The sequence below is a fragment of the Coregonus lavaretus genome (assembly GCF_964263955.1).
Source record: "Coregonus lavaretus genome assembly, chromosome: 6".
NCBI lineage: Eukaryota > Metazoa > Chordata > Actinopteri > Salmoniformes > Salmonidae > Coregonus > Coregonus lavaretus.
Window position 1 is genome coordinate 58,899,086 of NC_139993.1, and position 20,268 is coordinate 58,919,353.

At 47.8% G+C, this 20,268-nt stretch overlaps 1 protein-coding gene across 1 annotated transcript in view; it reads right to left on the reverse strand.

Annotated features, from left to right (window-relative positions):
• LOC311130287 (microtubule-associated serine/threonine-protein kinase 2-like) overlaps positions 1-20,268 on the reverse strand; it is a 283,934-nt gene that overhangs the window by 9,294 nt on the left and 254,372 nt on the right. The window contains exons 9-22 of the mRNA XM_084163019.1: positions 17,630-17,705; positions 17,212-17,421; positions 12,755-12,856; positions 11,096-11,379; positions 6,142-6,350; positions 4,396-4,534; positions 4,086-4,218; positions 3,414-3,579; positions 3,142-3,243; positions 2,501-2,623; positions 2,222-2,331; positions 1,951-2,105; positions 1,392-1,714; positions 324-527 (exon numbers count right to left, since the gene is read on the reverse strand). Coding sequence (XP_084019145.1) covers positions 324-527; positions 1,392-1,714; positions 1,951-2,105; positions 2,222-2,331; positions 2,501-2,623; positions 3,142-3,243; positions 3,414-3,579; positions 4,086-4,218; positions 4,396-4,534; positions 6,142-6,350; positions 11,096-11,379; positions 12,755-12,856; positions 17,212-17,421; positions 17,630-17,705 — 2,336 coding nt within the window. The remainder of the gene's footprint in view (positions 1-323; positions 528-1,391; positions 1,715-1,950; positions 2,106-2,221; positions 2,332-2,500; positions 2,624-3,141; positions 3,244-3,413; positions 3,580-4,085; positions 4,219-4,395; positions 4,535-6,141; positions 6,351-11,095; positions 11,380-12,754; positions 12,857-17,211; positions 17,422-17,629; positions 17,706-20,268) is intronic.

Below are 20,268 nucleotides of genomic sequence, written 5' to 3' on the forward strand. Positions count from 1 at the left end.
AACATTCACAACAAGTTCTAAAAACGGACAGATGGTGTAGCTAAAAAAGTACAGAAAGAAAGAAAAAGCCAGACACATACATACAGTTCACAGAAAGACAGACACAGGCAGACAGAGACACTGACAGACATACACAGACAGACACTAACAGAGACAGACAGACACTAACACACAGACAAACACAAACAGACACAAACAGACACAGACAGACACAGACAGACAGACACACATACATTAACAGACAGACACACAACACATCTCAATACACAAAGACAGAAGCGCACAAATCACACATTCCTCGCTCTTAAAACACTCAGCCATACCTGCAGGAATCATGAGTGAGAGGGTGGTAGCGGAGGCTGACTTGATGACCTTGTTGAGGGGTCTGGACTGGGCGTGTTTGTCTGTGTCTCCAGACAACAGTCTGTGGCGGGCCCTCCTAGCTGCCAGGTCACTGATGGCCTTAGGGGTAGAGGGAGAGCTGTCTGCCCCTGAACCACGCTCCCACACATCTCCTGAACTGCCCGCTATGGAGAGAGAGAGATAGAGAAGAGATAGAGGTAAAGTCAGAGGTAAAGTCAGAGGTAAAGACAGAGGTAAAGTCAGAGGTAAAGTCAGAGATAAAGTCAGAGGTAAAGTCAGAGGTAAAGTCAGAGGTAAAGTCAGAGATAAAGTCAGAGAAAGTCAGAGGTAAAGTCAGAGATAAAGTCAGAGATAAAGTCAGAGGTAAAGTCAGAGGTAAAGACAGAGATAAAGTCAGAGATAAAGTCAGAGGTAAAGTCAGAGGTAAAGACAGAGGTAAAGACAGAGATAAAGTCAGAGGTAAAGTCAGAGGTAAAGACAGAGATAAAGTCAGAGATAAAGACAGAGGTAAAGTCAGAGGTAAAGTCAGAGGTAAAGTCAGAGATAAAGTCAGAGATAAAGTCAGAGGTAAAGTCAGAGGTAAAGTCAGAGGTAAAGTCAGAGGTAAAGTCAGAGATAAAGTCAGAGGTAAAGTCAGAGGTAAAGTCAGAGATAAAGTCAGAGGTAAAGTCAGAGGTAAAGTCAGAGGTAAAGACAGAGGTAAAGTCAGAGATAAAGTCAGAGATAAAGTCAGAGGTAAAGTCAGAGGTAAAGTCAGAGGTAAAGTCAGAGATAAAGTCAGAGGTAAAGTCAGAGGTAAAGTCAGAGGTAAAGTCAGAGGTAAAGTCAGAGGTAAAGACAGAGATAAAGTCAGAGGTAAAGACAGGGAATCCAGTAACAGGTAAATACTGTAAGACATTTTGTAATGTGAATGGAATCAAAGCAGACACACAGTATATCCATATATAGTATATGTTTTGCCAGTTTCTGTTGTTTGCTGTAACATATGGACAATAAAGTTGTATTATATTATATTGCACTGTACTGACGTGTGAGTGTGGCTTTGCTGAGCTGGCTGGCTGTAGAGTCTGGTGTTGTTGGGGACTCGTCCAGTTTCAGCTCTCTCTCCACAGGGAGCTCAGGGATGGAGAGGGGCAGGTCCTCGCTGCGGGGGCCCCTGACCCCACCGGGGGTCTGGCTGAGCAGGCTGGGGCTCTTATGGCTGGGGGCCACCCCTGCTTCCTCCTCTGAGGAGATGGCGAAGCGCGGCATCTCGATGATGGCGGAGCAGCAGCGTCTTCGCACTGTCAGGGGAGGGCTGGAGTCGCTCTCGGTGTGGGACGACTCTGAGACAGACAGACGCTTACGCAGGCTGAGGGAGGGAGACACACAGGGAGGGAGGTTACCATACAGCACATACAGAATATATGATGTTTGTCAACGACCGTAGCCAGGTAAATTGCTAGCGATTAAAAATCTCTAAGGCAACAGTTCTGTTGTTGGTGATGGAAGAGACCGAACGCTCATTTAGTGGAAGACTTAAATAATGAGTACAGACTATCAGTAAATGAGGCTTTGGTGTCCTCAGAAGAACCCCCCTATACTCACATCTCAGGTGACCCCACCAGCCAGGCACGGTCTCTGGACTTCAGACTACTGAGGCTGTCGATGCGTTCTCCCCCTTCCTCACTAAGGCTCCGCTTGGTGGGCGGGGGGTTCCTCTTCTCCTCATGGAGGGACAGACGCTCCATACTGCTGTACACCTACACACACAGTTTGATTTTATTATTTTTTTTAAAAATGGAAAATGATGTTGTACATGAAGTGATGACATTTTCAGCAAGGGGGTGCTCTGTGTGTGTGTGTGTGTGTTGTTTACCTTGCTGAAGCGGGGCGAGCAGGAGGAGAACTGGCGTATCTCTACGTGTTCGTCATCGTTGGCGTCGTCTTCGTCTTCAGAGTCCATGTGGTGGTACCTGTCTGAACGGGCTGGAGAGAGAGAGAGAGAGAGAGAGAGTAGCGTTACACAAGACTACTGGACTGGACTGTCCACTAACTCATTTTCAGGAGTTGTATTCTATTGTTCCAATGTTGTTTGAGTAAAGAAATAGTAGAATAGGCTCAGGGTGTTACTGGAGGTACAGCAGGTGTGACTTACTGTCAAAGTAGCTGGTGTCGTCCTCTGATTCTAGCTGAGGGATGAACTCTGCCTTCTGTCTCAGCAGAGTGTTCCAGTCCAGGTTATAGAAGAACCGGTGCTGTTTCACCTCAAATGCACTGCCTACAACACAGAGAGAAGGAATGAGATGGAGACCACTGCCTACACAACACAGAGAGAAGGAATGAGATGGAGACCACTGCCTACACAACACAGAGAGAAGGAATGAGATGGAGACCACTGCCTACAACACAGAGAGAAGGAATGAGATGGAGACCACTGCCTACAACACAGAGAGAAGGAATGAGATGGAGACCACTGCCTACAACACAGAGAGAAGGAATGAGATGGAGACCACTGCCTACAACACAGAGAGAAGGAATGAGATGGAGACCACTGCCTACAACACAGAGAGAAGGAATGAGATGGAGACCACTGCCTACAACACAGAGAGAAGGAATGAGATGGAGACCACTGCCTACAACACAGAGAGAAGGAATGAGATGGAGACCACTGCCTACAACACAAACAGACCGATAAAGAGCAAATGACAATTTGAAACTGTGTAATGTGAGACGTGCAGGTCCTCTATTTGTTTCTATGAGTTATGTTTGTCAAATAACATGTTTCCAAACCATCACCTGTGCCTAGCCTCTCCAGAGGGTTCTGTCTAAGGAGTTTAGAGATGAGGTCCTGGGCATCGTTAGGAAGAGCCTCCTCCTCCTCTGGCCATATGATCTCATCTACAAATAGAGACATGGAGCAGACACTGTGGTCAGATGGATTTTTCCACAAACGTTTGTAAAACAAAGCGATACTTTTTCTTACATTTCTCTCTCTCCCTCTCCCTTTTCCCTCTGTTAACAATTCAGACTCCCTGTGTTAATGTGTGTCCGTTATCCGTGGTACTCACCACTGATGACCTGTCCAAAGAGCTCCTCAGGCGTGTCTCCAAAGAAAGGGGCACAGCCCACCAGGAACTCATACAGGATGACCCCCATGGCCCACCAGTCCACTGGCTTCCCGTAGCCCTGTCTCAGGATCACCTCTGGGGCTATGTACTCTGGGGTACCACACACCTGGTCATACACACACAGAGGGGAAGGGTCAAGTATAGGCAGGGAGAAATAGAGAAATGCCCACCAACATACTGTACAACGTTGCATTTTCCCTTAGTCCGTTTGTCTCATACCTGTTCACATTGTCATACACTTCGGTCATAGACACTGTTATACATAAGGGAAGAGTGAGTGACCAGTTACAGAGTTAGGGTGTTATGTGTTGGGCGCTAGAGGCAGGGGCGGACTGGTCATCTGGCATTTCAGGGCAAATGCTAGATGGGCTGGTCCATTTTAAGCCTAGTGGGCCTGTCTAATTTTTTTTTTTTTTTTGTGCAAAATGATAATTATCTGGCAAATAATGGGGGCCTCAAATAAAAAATTGGCCCATGTGGGGGCCTCCAGGAAAGAAAATGGGCCGATGTGGAAAAAAATGGGCTGGTGTGTTAGAAATGCCTTGGACGATTTTTAGTCCCTGTCTGCCCCTGGCCAGAGGTCTCTCTCTCTCTCTCTCTCTCTCTCTGTACCTGTTTATCCAGGAACTCCCTGGTATCTTTCTCTATGTGTCCTTCATACAGGTTGGTGGTGAGGCTCATCAGACCGATCTTAGACAGCCCAAAGTCTGTCAGCTTGATGTGGCCCATTGACGTGATCAGAAGACTGCAGGAAGGGGGGAGAGAGATATGATGTTAGCATCATGAGATAGTGAATAAAGCATATAGATCGTGAATTATTAAAGCCCATGAGAAGTATTAATGATCAATGGCAAGTCATATGGCAGTTAAAGCTTTCTAGACTAGAGGACAGTGTGTGTGTGTGTGTGTGTGTGTGTCTTACTTGTCAGGTTTGAGGTCTCTGTGTACAATGCCATAGTTGTGGAGGTACTCCAGTGCCAGCACAGTCTCAGCGAAGTACATGCGTGCCATGTCCACGGGCAGAGCTCCGATGCTCTTCAGCAGGGTGGCACAGTCACCACCTGGGGAGGGTAGAGGCAGTCAGTATACACCCCCAGTCACATCCTAGTCAGTGTAGAGGCAGTCAGTATACACCCCCAGTCACATCCTAGTCAGTGTAGAGGCAGTCAGTATACACCCCCAGTCACATCCTAGTCAGTGTAGAGGCAGTCAGTATACACCCCCAGTCACATCCTAGTCAGTGTAGAGGCAGTCAGTATACACCCCCAGTCACATCCTAGTCAGTGTAGAGGCAGTCAGTATACACCCCCAGTCACATCCTAGTCAGTGTAGAGGCAGTCAGTATAAACCCCCAGTCACATCCTAGTCAGTGTAGAGGCAGTCAGTATACACCCCCAGTCACATCCTAGTCAGTGTAGAGGCAGTCAGTATACACCCCCAGTCACATCCTAGTCAGTGTAGAGGCAGTCAGTATACACCCCCAGTCACATCCTAGTCAGTGTAGAGGCAGTCAGTATACACCCCCAGTCACATCCTAGTCAGTGTAGAGGCAGTCAGTATACACCTCCAGTCACCACCCAGTCAGGGTAAAGGCAACGACAGTCAGTCACCACCCAGTCGGGGTAAAGGCAACGACAGTCAGTCACCACCCAGTCGGAGTAGAGGCAACGACAGTCAGTCACCACCCAGTCGGAGTAGAGGCAACGACAGTCAGTCACCACCCAGTCAGGGTAAAGGCAACGACAGTCAGTCACCACCCAGTCGGGGTAAAGGCAACGACAGTCAGTCACCACCCAGTCGGAGTAGAGGCAACGACAGTCAGTCACCACCCAGTCGGAGTAGAGGCAACGACAGTCAGTCACCACCCAGTCGGGGTAAAGGCAACGACAGTCAGTCACCACCCAGTCAGGGTAAAGGCAACGACAGTCAGTCACCACCCAGTCGGGGTAAAGGCAACGACAGTCAGTCACCACCCAGTCGGAGTAGAGGCAACGACAGTCAGTCACCACCCAGTCAGGGTAAAGGCAACAACAGTCAGTCACCACCCAGTCAGGGTAAAGGCAACGACAGTCAGTCACCACCCAGTCAGGGTAAAGGCAACGACAGTCAGTCACCACCCAGTCAGGGTAAAGGCAACGACAGTCAGTCACCACCCAGTCAGGGTAAAGGCAACGACAGTCAGTCACCACCCAGTCAGGGTAAAGGCAACGACAGTCAGTCACCACCCAGTCAGGGTAAAGGCAACGACAGTCAGTCACCACCCAGTCGGGGTAAAGGCAACGACAGTCAGTCACCACCCAGTCGGAGTAGATGCAACGACAGTCAGTCACCACCCAGTCAGGGTAAAGGCAACGACAGTCAGTCACCACCCAGTCGGGGTAAAGGCAACGACAGTCAGTCACCACCCAGTCGGGGTAAAGGCAACGACAGTCAGTCACCACCCAGTCGGGGTAAAGGCAACGACAGTCAGTATACACCCCGAGTCACAAACATGGAGTTGGAAGAAACTGTGTCAGTGTGTGTATACAGTAAGTAATGAAGAAGGATGCCCCTTCCCGATTCTACTAATTAGCTGCTCATCAGGACCTTGATTAGCTGGATCAGTTACAACAGGAGCAGGGTTGGCTACCCCTGATGTTTGTGAACTGTGTGTATAATCAGCAGTCACCTTCTACATACTCCATCACCATACAGAGGTGTCTGCGTGTCTCGAAGGAGCAGAACATGGAGACCACAAAGGGGTTCTCAGCGAAGGTCAGGATGTCTCTCTCTACGAAGGCCTGCTGGATCTGGTTCCTCAGGATCAGGTTCTGCTTGTTGATCTTCTTCATGGCAAAACGCTGACGGGTCTCCTTGTGTCGCACCAGAAACACAGCACTGGAGAGAGAGAGAGAGAGAGAGAGAGAGAGAGAGAGAGAGAGAGGAGATGGAGAGAGAGAGAGAGAGCGAGATAGAGAGAGAGAGCGAGATAGAGAGAGAGAGAGAGATAGAGAGAGAGAGAGAGAGAGAGAGAGAGAGTGGAGATGGAGAGAGAGAGAGAGAGCGAGATAGAGAGAGAGAGTGAGAGAGAGAGAGAGAGAGAGAGAGAGTGAGAGAGAGAGAGAGAGAGAGAGAGAGAGAGAGGAGATGGAGAGAGAGAGCGAGATAGAGAGCGAGATAGAGAGAGAGAGAGAGAGAGAGAGAGAGTGGAGATGGAGAGAGAGAGAGAGAGAGCGAGATAGAGAGAGAGTGAGAGAGAGAGAGAGAGAGAGAGAGAGAGAGCGAGATAGAGAGAGAGAGAGAGAGAGAGAGAGAGAGAGAGGCCAAACCACACAACCAACAACATTAGACACTTTATGGAACACAAAGCCTTCTCTATTTCATCCTGGAATATCCAAGGCCTAAGGTCATCTGCCTTTGGCCTAAAGAGCAGGAATCTGGACTTCACCAAAGAAATCGGAAATACAGACATTGTCATCCTACAAGAAACATGGTATAGAGGAGACGGACCCACTGGTTGCCCTCTAGGTTACAGAGAGCTGGTAGTCCCATCCACCAAACTACCAGGTGTGAAACAGGGAAGGGACTCAGGGGGTATGCTAATTTGGTATAGAGCAGACCTAACTCACTCTATTAAATTAATCAAAACAGGAACATTTTACATTTGGTTAGAAATTCAAAAGGAACTTATCTCAACTGAGAAAAATGTCCTCCTGTGTGCTACCTATATCCCCCCACTAGAATCCCCATACTTTAATGAAGACAGTTTCTCCATCCTGGAGGGGGAAATCAATCATTTCCAGACCCAGGGACATGTACTAGTCTGTGGCGACCTAAATGCCAGAACTGGACAAGAACCTGACACCCTCAGCACACAGGGGGACAAACACCTACCTGGAGGTGACAGCATTCCCTCCCCCATATGCCCCCCTAGGCACAACTACGACAACATAACCAACAAAAACGGGTCACGACTACTGCAGCTCTGTCGCACACTGGGTATGTACATAGTCAATGGTAGGCTTCGAGGGGACTCCTATGGTAGGTACACCTATAGCTCATCTCTTGGCAGTAGTACTGTAGACTACTTTATCACTGACCTCAACGCAGAGTCTCTCAGAGCGTTCACAGTCAGCCCACTGACACCCCTATCAGACCACAGCAAAATCACAGTCTACTTGAACAGAGCAATACTCAATCATGAGGCATCAAAGCCAAAGGAACTGAATAATATTAAGAAATGCTATAGATGGAAGGAAAGTAGTGTTGAAACCTACCAAAAAACAATTAGGAAACAACAAATTCTATCCATTCTAGACAACTTCCTGGACAAAACGTTCCACTGTAATAGTGAAGGTGTACACTTGGCAGTAGAAAACCTAAACAGTATATTTGACCTCTCAGCTTCCCTATCAAATCTAAAAATCTCTAACAGAAAACCAAAGAAAAGTAATAACAGTGATAAATGGTTTGATGAAGAATGCAAAAACCTAAGAAAGAAATTGAGAAACCTATCCAACCAAAAACATTGAGACCCAGAAAACCTGAGCCTACGCCTTCACTATGGTGAATCACTAAAACAATACAGAAATACACTACGGAAAAAGAAGGAACAGCATGTCAGAAATCAGCTCAATGTAATTGAAGAATCCATAGACTCTAACCACTTCTGGGAAAATTGGAAAACACTAAACAAACAACAACACGAAGAGCTATCTATCCAAAACGGAGATGTATGGGTAAACCACTTCTCCAATCTTTTTGGCCCTATAACAGAGAACAAACAGCAAAAAAATATACATGATCAAATGCAAATCTTAGAATCAACTATTAAAGACTACCAGAACCCACTGGATTCTCCAATTACATTGAATGAACTACAGGACAAAATACAAACCCTCCAACCCAAAAAGTCCTGTGGTGTTGATGGTATCGTCAATGAAATGATAAAATATACAGACCACAAATTTCAATTAGCTATACTTAAACTCTTTAACATCATCCTTAGCTCTGGCATCTTCCCCAATATTTGGAACCAAGGACTGATCACCCCAATCCACAAAAGTGGAGACAAATTTGAACCCAATAACTACCGTGGGATATGCGTCAACAGCAACCTTGGGAAAATCCTCTGCATTATCATTAACAGCAGACTAGTTCATTTCCTCAGTGAAAACAATGTACTGAGCAAATGTCAAATTGGCTTTTTACCAAATTACCGTACGACAGACCACATATTCACCCTGCACACCCTAATTGACAAACAAACAAACCAAAACAAAGGCAAAGTCTTCTCATGCTTTGTTGATTTCAAAAAAGCTTTTGACTCAATTTGGCATGAGGGTCTGCTATACAAATTGATGGAAAGTGGGGTTGGGGGAAAAACATACGACATTATAAAATCCATGTACACAAACAACAAGTGTGCGGTTAAAATTGGCAAAAAACACACACATTTCTTTCCACAGGGCCGTGGGGTGAGACAGGGATGCAGTTTAAGCCCCACCCTCTTCAACATATATATCAACGAATTGGCGAGGGCACTAGAACAGTCTGCAGCACCCGGCCTCACCCTACTAGAATATGAAGTCAAATGTCTTCTGTTTGCTGATGATCTGGTGCTTCTGTCACCAACCAAGGAGGGCCTACAGCAGCACCTAGATCTTCTGCACAGATTCTGTCATACCTGGGCCCTGACAGTAAATCTCAGTAAGACAAAAATAATGGTGTTCCAAAAAAGGTCCAGTTGCCAGGACCACAAATACAAATTCCATCTAGACACCGTTGCCCTAGAGCACACAAAAAACTATACATACCTCGGCCTAAACATCAGCGCCACAGGTAACTTCCACAAAGCTGTGAACGATCTGAGAGACAAGGCAAGAAGGGCCTTCTATGCCATCAAAAGGAACATAAAATTTGACATACCAATTAGGATCTGGCTAAAAATACTTGAATCAGTTATAGAACCCATTGCCCTTAATGGTTCTGAGGTCTGGGGTCCGCTCACCAACCAAGAATTCACAAAATGGGACAAACACCAAATTGAGACTCTGCATGCAGAATTCTGCAAAAACATCCTCCGTGTACAACGTAAAACACCAAATAATGCATGCAGAGCAGAATTAGGCCAATACCCGCTAATTATCAAAATCCAGAAAAGAGCCGTTAAATTCTATAACCACTTAAAAGGAAGCGATTCCCAAACCTTCCATAACAAAGCCATCACCTACAAAGAGATGAACTTGGAGAAGAGTCCCCTAAGTAAGCTTGTCCTGGGGCTCTGTTCACAAACACAAACAGACCCCACACAGCCCCAGGACAACAACAACAACAACAACAACACAATTAGACCCAACCAAATCATGAGAAAACAAAAAGAGAATTACTTGACACATTGGAAAGAACAAACAAAAAAACAGAGCAAACTAGAATGCTATTTGGCCCTAAACAGAGAGTACACAGTGGCAGAATACCTGACCACTGTGACTGACCCAAACTTAAGGAAAGCTTTGACTATGTACAGACTCAGTGAGCATAGCCTTGATATTGAGAAAGGCCGCCGTAGGCAGACCTGGCTCAGTCAAACTTAAGGAAAGCTTTGACTATGTACAGACTCAGTGAGCATAGCCTTGATATTGAGAAAGGCCGCCGTAGGCAGACCTGGCTCTCAAGAGAAGACAGGCTATGTGCACACTGCCCACAAAATGAGGTGGAAACTGAGCTGCACTTCCTAACCTCCTGCCAAATGTATGACCATATTAGAGACACATATTTCCCTCAGATTACAGCGATCCACAAAGAATTTGAAAACAAACCCAATTTTGAGAAACTCCCTTATCTACTGGGTGAAAAACCACAGTGTGCCATCACAGCTGCAATATTTGTGACCTGTTGCCACAAGAAAAGGGCAACCAGTGAAGAACAAACAACATTGTAAATACAACCCATATTTATGTTTATTTATTTTCCCATTTGTACTTTAACTATTTGCACATTGTTACAACACTGTATATATACATAATATGACATTTGAAATGTCTTTATTCTTTTTAAACTTCTGAGTGTAATGTTTACTGTTAATATTTATTGTTTATTTCACTTTTGTTTACTATCTACTTCACTTGCTTTGGCAATGTTAACACACGTTTCCCATGCCAATAAAGCCCTTAAATTAAATTGAAATTGAAATTGAATTGAGAGAGAGAGAGAGAGCGAGATGAAGAGAGAGAGATTGAGAGATTGAGAGAGAGAGATGGAGAGAGAGAGATGGAGAGAGAGAGATGGAGATGGAGAGAGAGAGAGAGAGCGAGATGGAGAGAGAGAGAGAGAGAGAGAGAGAGAGAGAGATGGAGAGAGAGAGAGAGAGAGAGCGAGATGGAGAGAGAGAGATGGAGATGGAGAGAGATGGAGAGAGAGAGATGGAGATGGAGAGCGAGAGAGAGAGAGAAGGGTCACAGAGAGAGAAGGGGGAAGAGGAGAGAAATAATCAAATGGTGTCAACAATGTTAGACATTTTGTGATCGTTATCATCATTGTCATGGGGTAACAAAACCATGGGGAAGCTTCAGTCTCAATCTACGGTCTCATAAAGGTCCAAGTCTGTCTGTCTCTCAGTCTGTCGCTCTCTCGCTCGGTCTTACCCATAGGCCCCGTTGCTGATGAGCTTGATGTTCTCAAAGTCCTCCTCCCGTGGGGCCTTGGTTTTAGGGGGAGCTCCTCGACTATCCACAGCGTCGTCTGTCTCTGGTGTGTCAGGGTTCCCACTGTCGTAGCTGCTCAGCTGGGCCATCTCCTCCACGGGATCCCTGGTGAGACCCAGCTGGCTGATGATGTAGCGTGGGATGTCTGACTTGATGCCCTGGCCCTCCTTGGCATGGCCCTCTGCTGCTTCCAACAAGTGGTAGAACTCCTCTGGGTCAAACTCCTGCAGACCGGGGGGGGGGGGGGTAGAGTGAGGGTGAGAGAAAAGGAGGAGGTGGTAGAGGGAGGGAGAGAAAAGGAAAGGGGGTAGAGTGAGGGGAAGGGAGAGAAGAGTGTGTTAAAATCAAACAATGCAATAGAGGTTAGAATGTGTGTGTGTTTGTTGTGGCTCACTGGCTCAACCTGAGGGGGAACCTGAACACATATCCTGAGAGCATTATCAAGAAGAGGTCATGAAAATGGATTTAAGCAATAAGGCCCGAGGGGGTGTGGTATATGGCCAATATACCACGGCTAAAGGCTGTTCTTAGACACGACGCAAAGTGCCTGGATACAGCCCTTAGCTGTGGTACATTAGACATATACCTCAAACCCCCGAGGTGCCTAATTGCTATAATAAACTGGTTACCAACTTAATTAGAGCAGTAAAAATATATGTTTTGTCATATCTGTGGTATATGGTCTGATATACCACGGCTGTCAGCCAATCAGCATTCAGGGCTCGAACCACCCAGTTTATAATGCAAAATAATCCACAACATCGGACAGCAGCACTGTACTGTAGGTGAACAATCCTTTGTTTCCTTGTCCTCTGACAAAGACATAGAGCCATAGAGCCTAGGTTTACCCCGCTCCACCCCAGTCTACCCCCCACCATCTCTCTTCAAGCTGTGTGCGCGTCCATTTGTAAAAACCCATCTTGTGTGTTGTCATATCATCGGCTGCATGTGATTAGTCAAAAAATACAGACGTGAGCACTGGGGCAGCTCTCTATTCTCTCCTCTGTCTCCCTCCCTCCCGCACATCTCCTGAGAGAGGGCTGAGGTGGAGGGAAGGTTCCAGCTGCTTAGCCATGGAGGAGGAGGAGGGGGGTTGATGAAGCACCGTCTCTACCCCTACTCCCCTCTCCCTGGCTGGGCAGAGAGCAGCAGCGTTCTGGGCCTGCTGGAGAGAAGGAGCTGGGAGGTTGGATGGATAGGAGGAAGCCCTTATGGGTGATAAATAAACATATGTGTTGTAGGCTGTTTCATGTGCACTGAATCTGTCTCTGAGGACAGAGGACAATAAATACAGTGTCATGCTTGAGTTACCGCACAATTAGGAGTAAATCTCTTTAATTTCCCTCGCTGAGTGGCTAGGTGGCTTATTAACTATGGGAGGAAAATGAATGGCTTGCAAATAGGAACTAATTTATGAGAAAAATAAGAAAAGGATTTGAAAACGAGTCATTTTTCACATCTGTAAACCCTGATATAGACACTCATCATCTTTCTTCCTCCAGCAAGCACTTAGGTGTGAGATGTTCATTAATTTGAAGGAAACATTGTTGGGAAACATCTCAGATTATTCCCCGTCTTCCCCTCTCTTGTTCCTCTTACCAGACATTCTAACAGGCGTGCAGGCCGAGCGATGACGATCATCAGCTTCCTAACCAGCTGGGTGACAAAGGTGACCTCCACACTCTCCGAGCGCTCGTGAGCCTAGACATCAACCCAGAGAGGACAGCAGAGTTAGAAGAGTGGTGGTATGAACCATCAGTACTACCTGAAGTGGGGGGGGGGGATAAGAAAGTTGTTAGTCCACACACTATCAGAAAGATAGTTTACACACGTGTCTGTCTGCCACACGCTAATAAATAGTAACAGGTAGGTAGGCAGACAGGTAGGTAGGTAGGTAGGAAGGAAGGAAGGTAGGTAGGCAGACAAGTAGGCAGACAGGTAGGCAGGCAGGCAGACAGGTAGGCAGGCAGACAGGTGGGCGGACAGGCAGACAGGTGGGCAGGCAGACAGGTGGGCAGGCAGGCAGACAGGTGGGCAGGCAGGCAGACCGACAGACAGCAGGCAGGCAGACAGGTAGGCAGCTAGACAGACAGGCAGGCAGGTAGGCAGGTAGGTAGCTAGGCAGGTAGCTAGACAGGCAGCTAGACAGGCAGGCAGGCAGGCAGGTAGGCAGGCAGAGGCCCCAGGGGCTCCAATCAGACCCTGAATAATTTATAAAGGTAATGAAAGCTCCAAAGCGCTGGAGATGGAGGGAGGAAATGGAGGGAAAGGGGGATGTCCTACCAGTATAGACGAGTGATCGGTGAATAATGGAGCAGCAGTGGGACTGTTATTCATGCTCACAGCCGCTAATTAACCACACTGTGTGTGTGTGTGTGTCACAGTCTGTGTGTGTGTGTGTGTGTGTGTGTGTGTGTGTGTGTGTGTGGGAGAACAGTGTCTCTGTATGTGTGAGTTTACATATAATTAATGTGTGTGTGTGTGTGTGTGAATATCTTTGTGTGTGCAAATGTGTGTGGGCGAACGAGAGCGTCTCTGCCTGTGTGCGCGTGTCTTCTAAACTGCCTGTGAGACCCTGTAACTGTGAGTGATGGCCAGCCAGCCACAGGACTACCTCTGACACACTGTGACTGATGGAGAGTGTTGAGCTGGCAGCCTAGCCTAACTCACTCCCCCCTCAGGTGACCTGGGTCTCTGAGGTTACCCTGGGGGCTGCTATGGTGACAGGTCACTGAGGCCTGGGGTAGAGGTGGAGGTTAAGGTGGATGAGGTGGTCTCCTGTGCGGTTTTTAATGGTGTCGCTGTGTGGGGTGGAATGGACGGGTGGCCTGGCTAGAGGAGGGTTAAAGTAGTGGTCTGGAGCTCTGGCAGCACAGAGACAAGACAATGAAGAGCACTGATCACCACCACTGGCTGACAACACAGACTGACTGCAAGAGAGAGTGTTCATGTACGGTGCCAAATATCATACACTGAATCACCATAATAAGGTGTGTACCAGACACAATACGTCAAGAGGTCTGTGCTCCTTTCAAGCCCAAAAAGTAAACTTATACAATACCATTGGTTACTTAATAAGCATAAGCTCTCACAATCCCATACCTGTCCCTTGTAACAAACCAAGATGATCCAGCAGAGACCAGCACCCTGACCTCAATCCAAACATCACCCCCCAAACGCAAAGTGACAGGAGACAAGACCCGAGACTCAACTGGAAAAGCGTTGTGATCCCATGTGAGTGTGCTCCACTCCCTCCTCCAGTGCCTCTGCTCCAGAACATGTTGCAGCGCCTCCTCTTCCTCTAGCCTCCTCTGCCACGACACGCCAGACATTGTCCAGGGCCAGAGCGATGGAGAGAACGAAAGAACGGGAAAATAAACGGGACGTTGGCCTTCTGGATCCCTCCACTCCGGATACCTGTTCAACGCCTCATCATCTCCACCATACGTTTATATTGCCGCCCCCACCTGCCGCGCTCCGCTCCGCGCCCCAACCCCGGAGGTGACGTCAACCTCACACTCCTTCCCTCTGTTCTCTCTTGATCTGCTACAACGTTCTTTCTGTTCCGTTCTCCAGGTGTGGCCAGAGCGTGGTTGTCGTGGGGTTAACACTGTCTGCTGCTCTCTCACACATTAACCACATTTCAACAGGCATCAGCCCTAACGCCGGATGGTTTAAACAGCCAATCCAATACTGGAAAACTCCCCGCAGACCCCTCCTCCTATGGCTTCATCACTCCCTTAGTCTGTCTCCCTCTCTCTCTACCTCCCCCCTTACCTCTCTCTCTCCTCTCCCCCCCCCCCGTCTCGCTCTCAGTGCACCCCTCCTCTTGGGTGTCTGGGAGAGTCATCCGTCACCCTCGCTGTCTGCTGGGGTGTGAAATTAGAATCAGGGAGAGGAAAGGAGAAACACCCCCCCCCCTCAACTGGGGTGTTGGTACGAGGCCACTGGGAGCTATAATGTCACAGCCATGAGCCCCCCAGCACTGTAACTGAGCTAATGGAGACATCACTGACATCACATCACACACACACACCATGGAATGTCCCTAAAATCCTAACACAGACATCACCAACCCATCTTGTCACTAACATATCGGAGGCAGGTGTGGGGGGAATGTGTCCCATATGAACAGAAAGAGAGAGGGAGGGATGGAGAGAGGGAGGGTGTTCATGTGTTTCTGATGGACTAAACGGGTCAAAGTGGCTTCCTCACAGCCTGCAGACAAACTGCCTGACAGCCTTAATAAAGATGAGTGAGCACCTTATTGAAACTATACGTGACGGGGAGTGAACAAACATGATTTCTGTCTCCGATGTCTAAATTAACACGAGTTGGACGATATCGTCACTTAATGGATTATTCTAATGGATGTTGGTGAACCTCTGAAAATATACCTACAGTGAGGGAAAAAAGTATTTGATCCCCTGCTGATTTTGTACGTTTGCCCACTGACAAAGAAATGATCAGTCTATAATTTTAATGGTAGGTTTATTTGAACAGTGAGAGACAGAAGAACAACAACAAAATTCTGAAAAACGCATGTCATAAATGTTATAAATTGATTAGCATTTTAATGAGGGAAATAAGTATTTGACCCCTCTGCAAAGCATGACTTAGTACTAGGTGGCAAAACCCTTTTTGGCAATCACAGAGGTCAGACGTTTCTTGTAGTTGGCCACCAGGTTTGCACACATCTCAGGAGGGATTTTGTCCCACTCCTCTTTGCAGATCTTCTCCAAGTCATTAAGGTTTCGAGGCTGACGTTTGGCAACACGAACCTTCAGCTTTCTCCACAGATTTTCTATGGGATTAAGGTCTGGAGACTGGCTAGGCCACTCCAGGACCTTAATGTGCTTCTTCTTGAGCCACTCCTTTGTTGCCTTGGCCGTGTGTTTTGGGTCATTGTCATGCTGGAATACCCATCCACGACCCATTTTCAATGCCCTGGCTGAGGGAAGGAGGTTCTCACCCAAGATTTGACGGTACATGGCCCCGTCCATCGTCCCTTTGATGCGGTGAAGTTGTCCTGTCCCCTTAGCAGAAAAACACCCCCAAAGCATAATGTTTCCACCTCCATGTTTGACGGTGGGGATGGTGTTCTTGGGGTCATAGGCAGCATTCCTCCTCCTCCAAACACGGCGAGTTGAGTTGAGAGTTGAGTTGATGCCAAAGAGCTACATTTTGGTCTCATCTGACCACAACACTTTCACCCAGTTCTCCTCTGAATCATTCCGATGTTCATTGGCAAACTTCAGACGGGCCTGTATATGTGCTTTCTTGAGCAGGGGAACCTTGCGGGCGCTGCAGGATTTCAGTCCTTCACGGCGTAGTGTGTTACCAATTGTTTTCTTGGTGACTATGGTCCCAGCTGCCTTGAGATCATTGACAAGATCCTCCCGTGTAGTTCTGGGCTGATTCCTCACCGTTCTCACGATCACTGCAACTCCACGAGGTGAGATCTTGCATGGAGCCCCAGGCCGAGTGAGATTGACAGTTATTTTGTGTTTCTTCCATTTGCGAATAATCGCACCAACTGTTGTCACCTTCTCACCAAACTGCTTGGCGATGGTCTTGTAGCCCATTCCAGCCTTGTGTAGGTCTACAATCTTGTCCCTGACATCATTGGAGAGCTCTTTGGTCTTGGCCATGGTGGAGAGTTTGGAATCTGATTGATTGATTGCTTATGTGGACAGGTGTCTTTTATACAGGTAACAAGCTGAAATTAGGAGCACTCCCTTTAAGAGTGTGCTCCTAATCTCAGCTCGTTACCTGTATAAAAGACACCTGGGAGCCAGAAATCTTTCTGATTGAGAGGGGGTCAAATATTTATTTCCCTCATTAAAATGGAAATCAATTTATAACATTTTTGACATGCGTTTTTCTGGATGTATTTGTTGTTATTCTGTCTCTCACTGTTCAAATAAACCTACCATTAAAATTATAGACTGACCATTTCTTTGTCAGTGGGCAAACTTACAAAATCAGCAGGGGATCAAATACTTTTTTCCCCTCACTGTAAAGCCCCCCAAATGAAAACGACATAGTCCACTTACATCTTGCAGCAGTTTCTCCAGGTTCTCTTGCAGTTCGTAAAAGTAGCGTGATGTGATGCAGCCCTCACGGCTTTTATCCAGGCAGTCTCTGGACAGTTCTATGACCTGGTGGTGGATGAAGCTGAGGACCCCGTCGGCCAGGGGCACCACCTTGTCAGGGGCCGAGGACGACAAGAAGTCAGCCAGCCGGTCCTCCATCTGAGCCGTGGCCTGGAGGAGGGGGGGTAGAGGTGAGTCACACATATGCCCCCTGCCACACAGCTCTCACAGTACGCTTTATTACAATGGAAAAGCCATTTGAAGGACTGTCATAAACTGGTTAATATTTGAATTACAGGTATTTCATTTCTGAATGTTTTGATGTCAAATAAGTCATAATAAACAAATGAATAAAGAGTTTGTCCTGGTCAGTCTGTACCTTGGGAAAGCGCTCCTTGTAGACATGGTTCATCATGACGATCTCATGATCAAAAGAGATGGGTGAGCGACCAGGGCTGAAAGCACACAGACACACAGTGATGAGTGTTGAAGAGGTCCTCTGTAGCTCAGTTGGTAGAGCATGGTGCTTGCAAGGCCAGGACAGTCAGTTCGATTCCTGGGACCACCCATATGTAAAATGTATGCACACGTGACTGTAAGTCGCTTTGGATAAAAGCATCTGCAAATTGGAATATATTATTATTATTTGTATATATTAAAAGACTGTAGCTCAGTGGTCTACACCAGTCCAGGGGGACTAGCATACTGCATGGGAGTAGGGGTCTGTATTCTCCAGTATACACTAGGGCAGGGGGACTAGCATACTGCATGGGAGTAGGGGTCTGTATTCTCCAGTATACACTAGGGCAGGGGGACTAGCATACTGCATGGGAGTAGGGGTCTGTATTCTCCAGTATACACTAGGGCAGGGGGACTAGCATACTGCATGGGAGTAGGGGTCTGTATTCTCCAGTATACACTAGGGCAGGGGGCATGCCCCACCCCATAGGGGGCACCAACGTTTCGTGGGGGGGATTTGGGCGCGGGATCTTCCTTGAATAAAGAAAAAAAAAAATATATATATATATATATATATATTCGTTTTTAGTCGCGATAGTAGTTTTAGATCGGTATAAACACACATCCGTGATGCTTTAGGCTAGAAACAAGCGGTAAAATGCCAGATCAAGATGCGACCTTCTAAAGTCGAGGAGTCAAAGAAATTAGACATTGCTTGGGAAGTAATTTTACAGAATGTGTGACTCTGTTCTTTTCAATTGATCTATTCACTTTCTGTAAAAGAGAATTTGTATAATTAAATGTACAGTTCATATAAATTATTATAATAAAACATTTGGTAGCGGAATAACATTTGGGGAAATCAGGTCTAAAATGTATTTTCCTTATCCATTATTATTACTATTAAATAGCCTTCCTAAAACTACGTAGAATTGCAGGAAATAAGCTTCAAAACAACAATCTTCCTAGGTCCCTTAAATTAAACTAAATCTAGTTGGTGGTGTATTTAATATAAGCTATCTTAAATAGGCGTGTCATTTTTCAAATGTGAAAACGAGGAAAAAAGGTTGGAAACCCCTGCACTGGGGAACCAGAAGTCCTATATGTCCCTGAGCTGCAGTACAATACATAACAGATGCGAGCTCCCAGTCCCAAGCCTCCAGCACAGCAAGGCTATGATGGCTGAAAGACGGGTCCCGCTGAGCTCTTAGGTCAGAAACACAGACATCATGGACATAGCTACATGGAGGCACACACAAAGTCCCAGAGCTGATGGCTCTTGAGACCAGCCAGGGGATTTGGCCGTTATGTTCCTGACGGTATGTTTGAGAGTCAGTCTGAGGACCATGTCTGTCTGTCTGGATTTCATACTAGTGAATATCTCTGGCTGGAAAAGTCAGTTCTCTGGGGAGGGAGATTTAGCAGTGATGGCTCCTTCAGTCTGTAGCCTCAGCCCTTTCTATATCTCTCTCTGTCTCCCTCTCTCTCTGTCGCTCTCTCCCCCCTGTCTCTCTCCCCTCTGTCTCTCCCTCCCCCTCTCTGTCTCTACCCCCCCTCTGTCTCCACCCCCCTCTGTCTCTTCTCCCCCCTCTGTCTCCACCCCCCCTCTGTCTCTTCTCCCCCTCTCTGTCTCTACCCCCCCTCTGTCTCTTCTTCCCCCTCTGTCTCTACCCCCCCTCTGTCTCTTCTCCCCCCTCTGTCTCTACCCCCCCTCTGTCTCTTCTCCCCCTCTCTGTCTCTACCCCCCCTCATCTCCACCCCCCCTCTGTCTCTTCTCCCCCTCTCTGTCTCTACCCCCCCTCTGTCTCTTCTCCCCTCTCTGTCTCTACCCCCCCCTCTGTCTCTACCCCCCCTCTGTCTCTACCCCCACTCTGTCTCTGCCCCCCCTCTGTCTCTTCTCCCCTCTCTGTCTCTACCCCCCCCCTCTGTCTCTACCCCCCCTCTGTCTCTACCCCCTCTCTGTCTCTACCCCCCCTCTGTCTCTTCTCCCCCCTCTGTCTCTTCTCCCCCTCTCTGTCTCCACCCCCCCTCTGTCTCTTCTCCCCCTCTCTGTCTCTTCTCCCCCTCTCTGTCTCCACCCCCCCTCTGTCTCCACCCCCCCTCTGTCTCTTCTCCCCCTCTCTGTCTCTTCTCCCCCTCTCTGTCTCTACCCCCCTCTGTCTCTTCTCCCCCCTCTGTCTCTACCCCCCCTCTGTCTCTTCTCCCCCTCTCTGTCTCTACCCCCCCCCTCTGTCTCTTCTCCCCCCTCTGTCTCTTCTCCCCCCTCTGTCTCCACCCCCCCTCTGTCTCTTCTCCCCCCTCTGTCTCTACCCCCCCTCTGTCTCTTCTCCCCCTCTCTGTCTCTACCCCCCCCTCTGTCTCTTCTCCCCCCTCTGTCTCTTCTCCCCCCTCTGTCTCTTCTCCCCTCTCTGTCTCTACACCCCCTCTGTCTCTACCCCCCCTCTGTCTCTTCTCCCCCCTCTGTCTCTTCTCCCCCCTCTGTCTCCACCCCCCCTCTGTCTCTTCTCCCCCCCTCTGTCTCTATCCCTCTCTCACTCTCTCTCTCTTCATGTCGCTCTC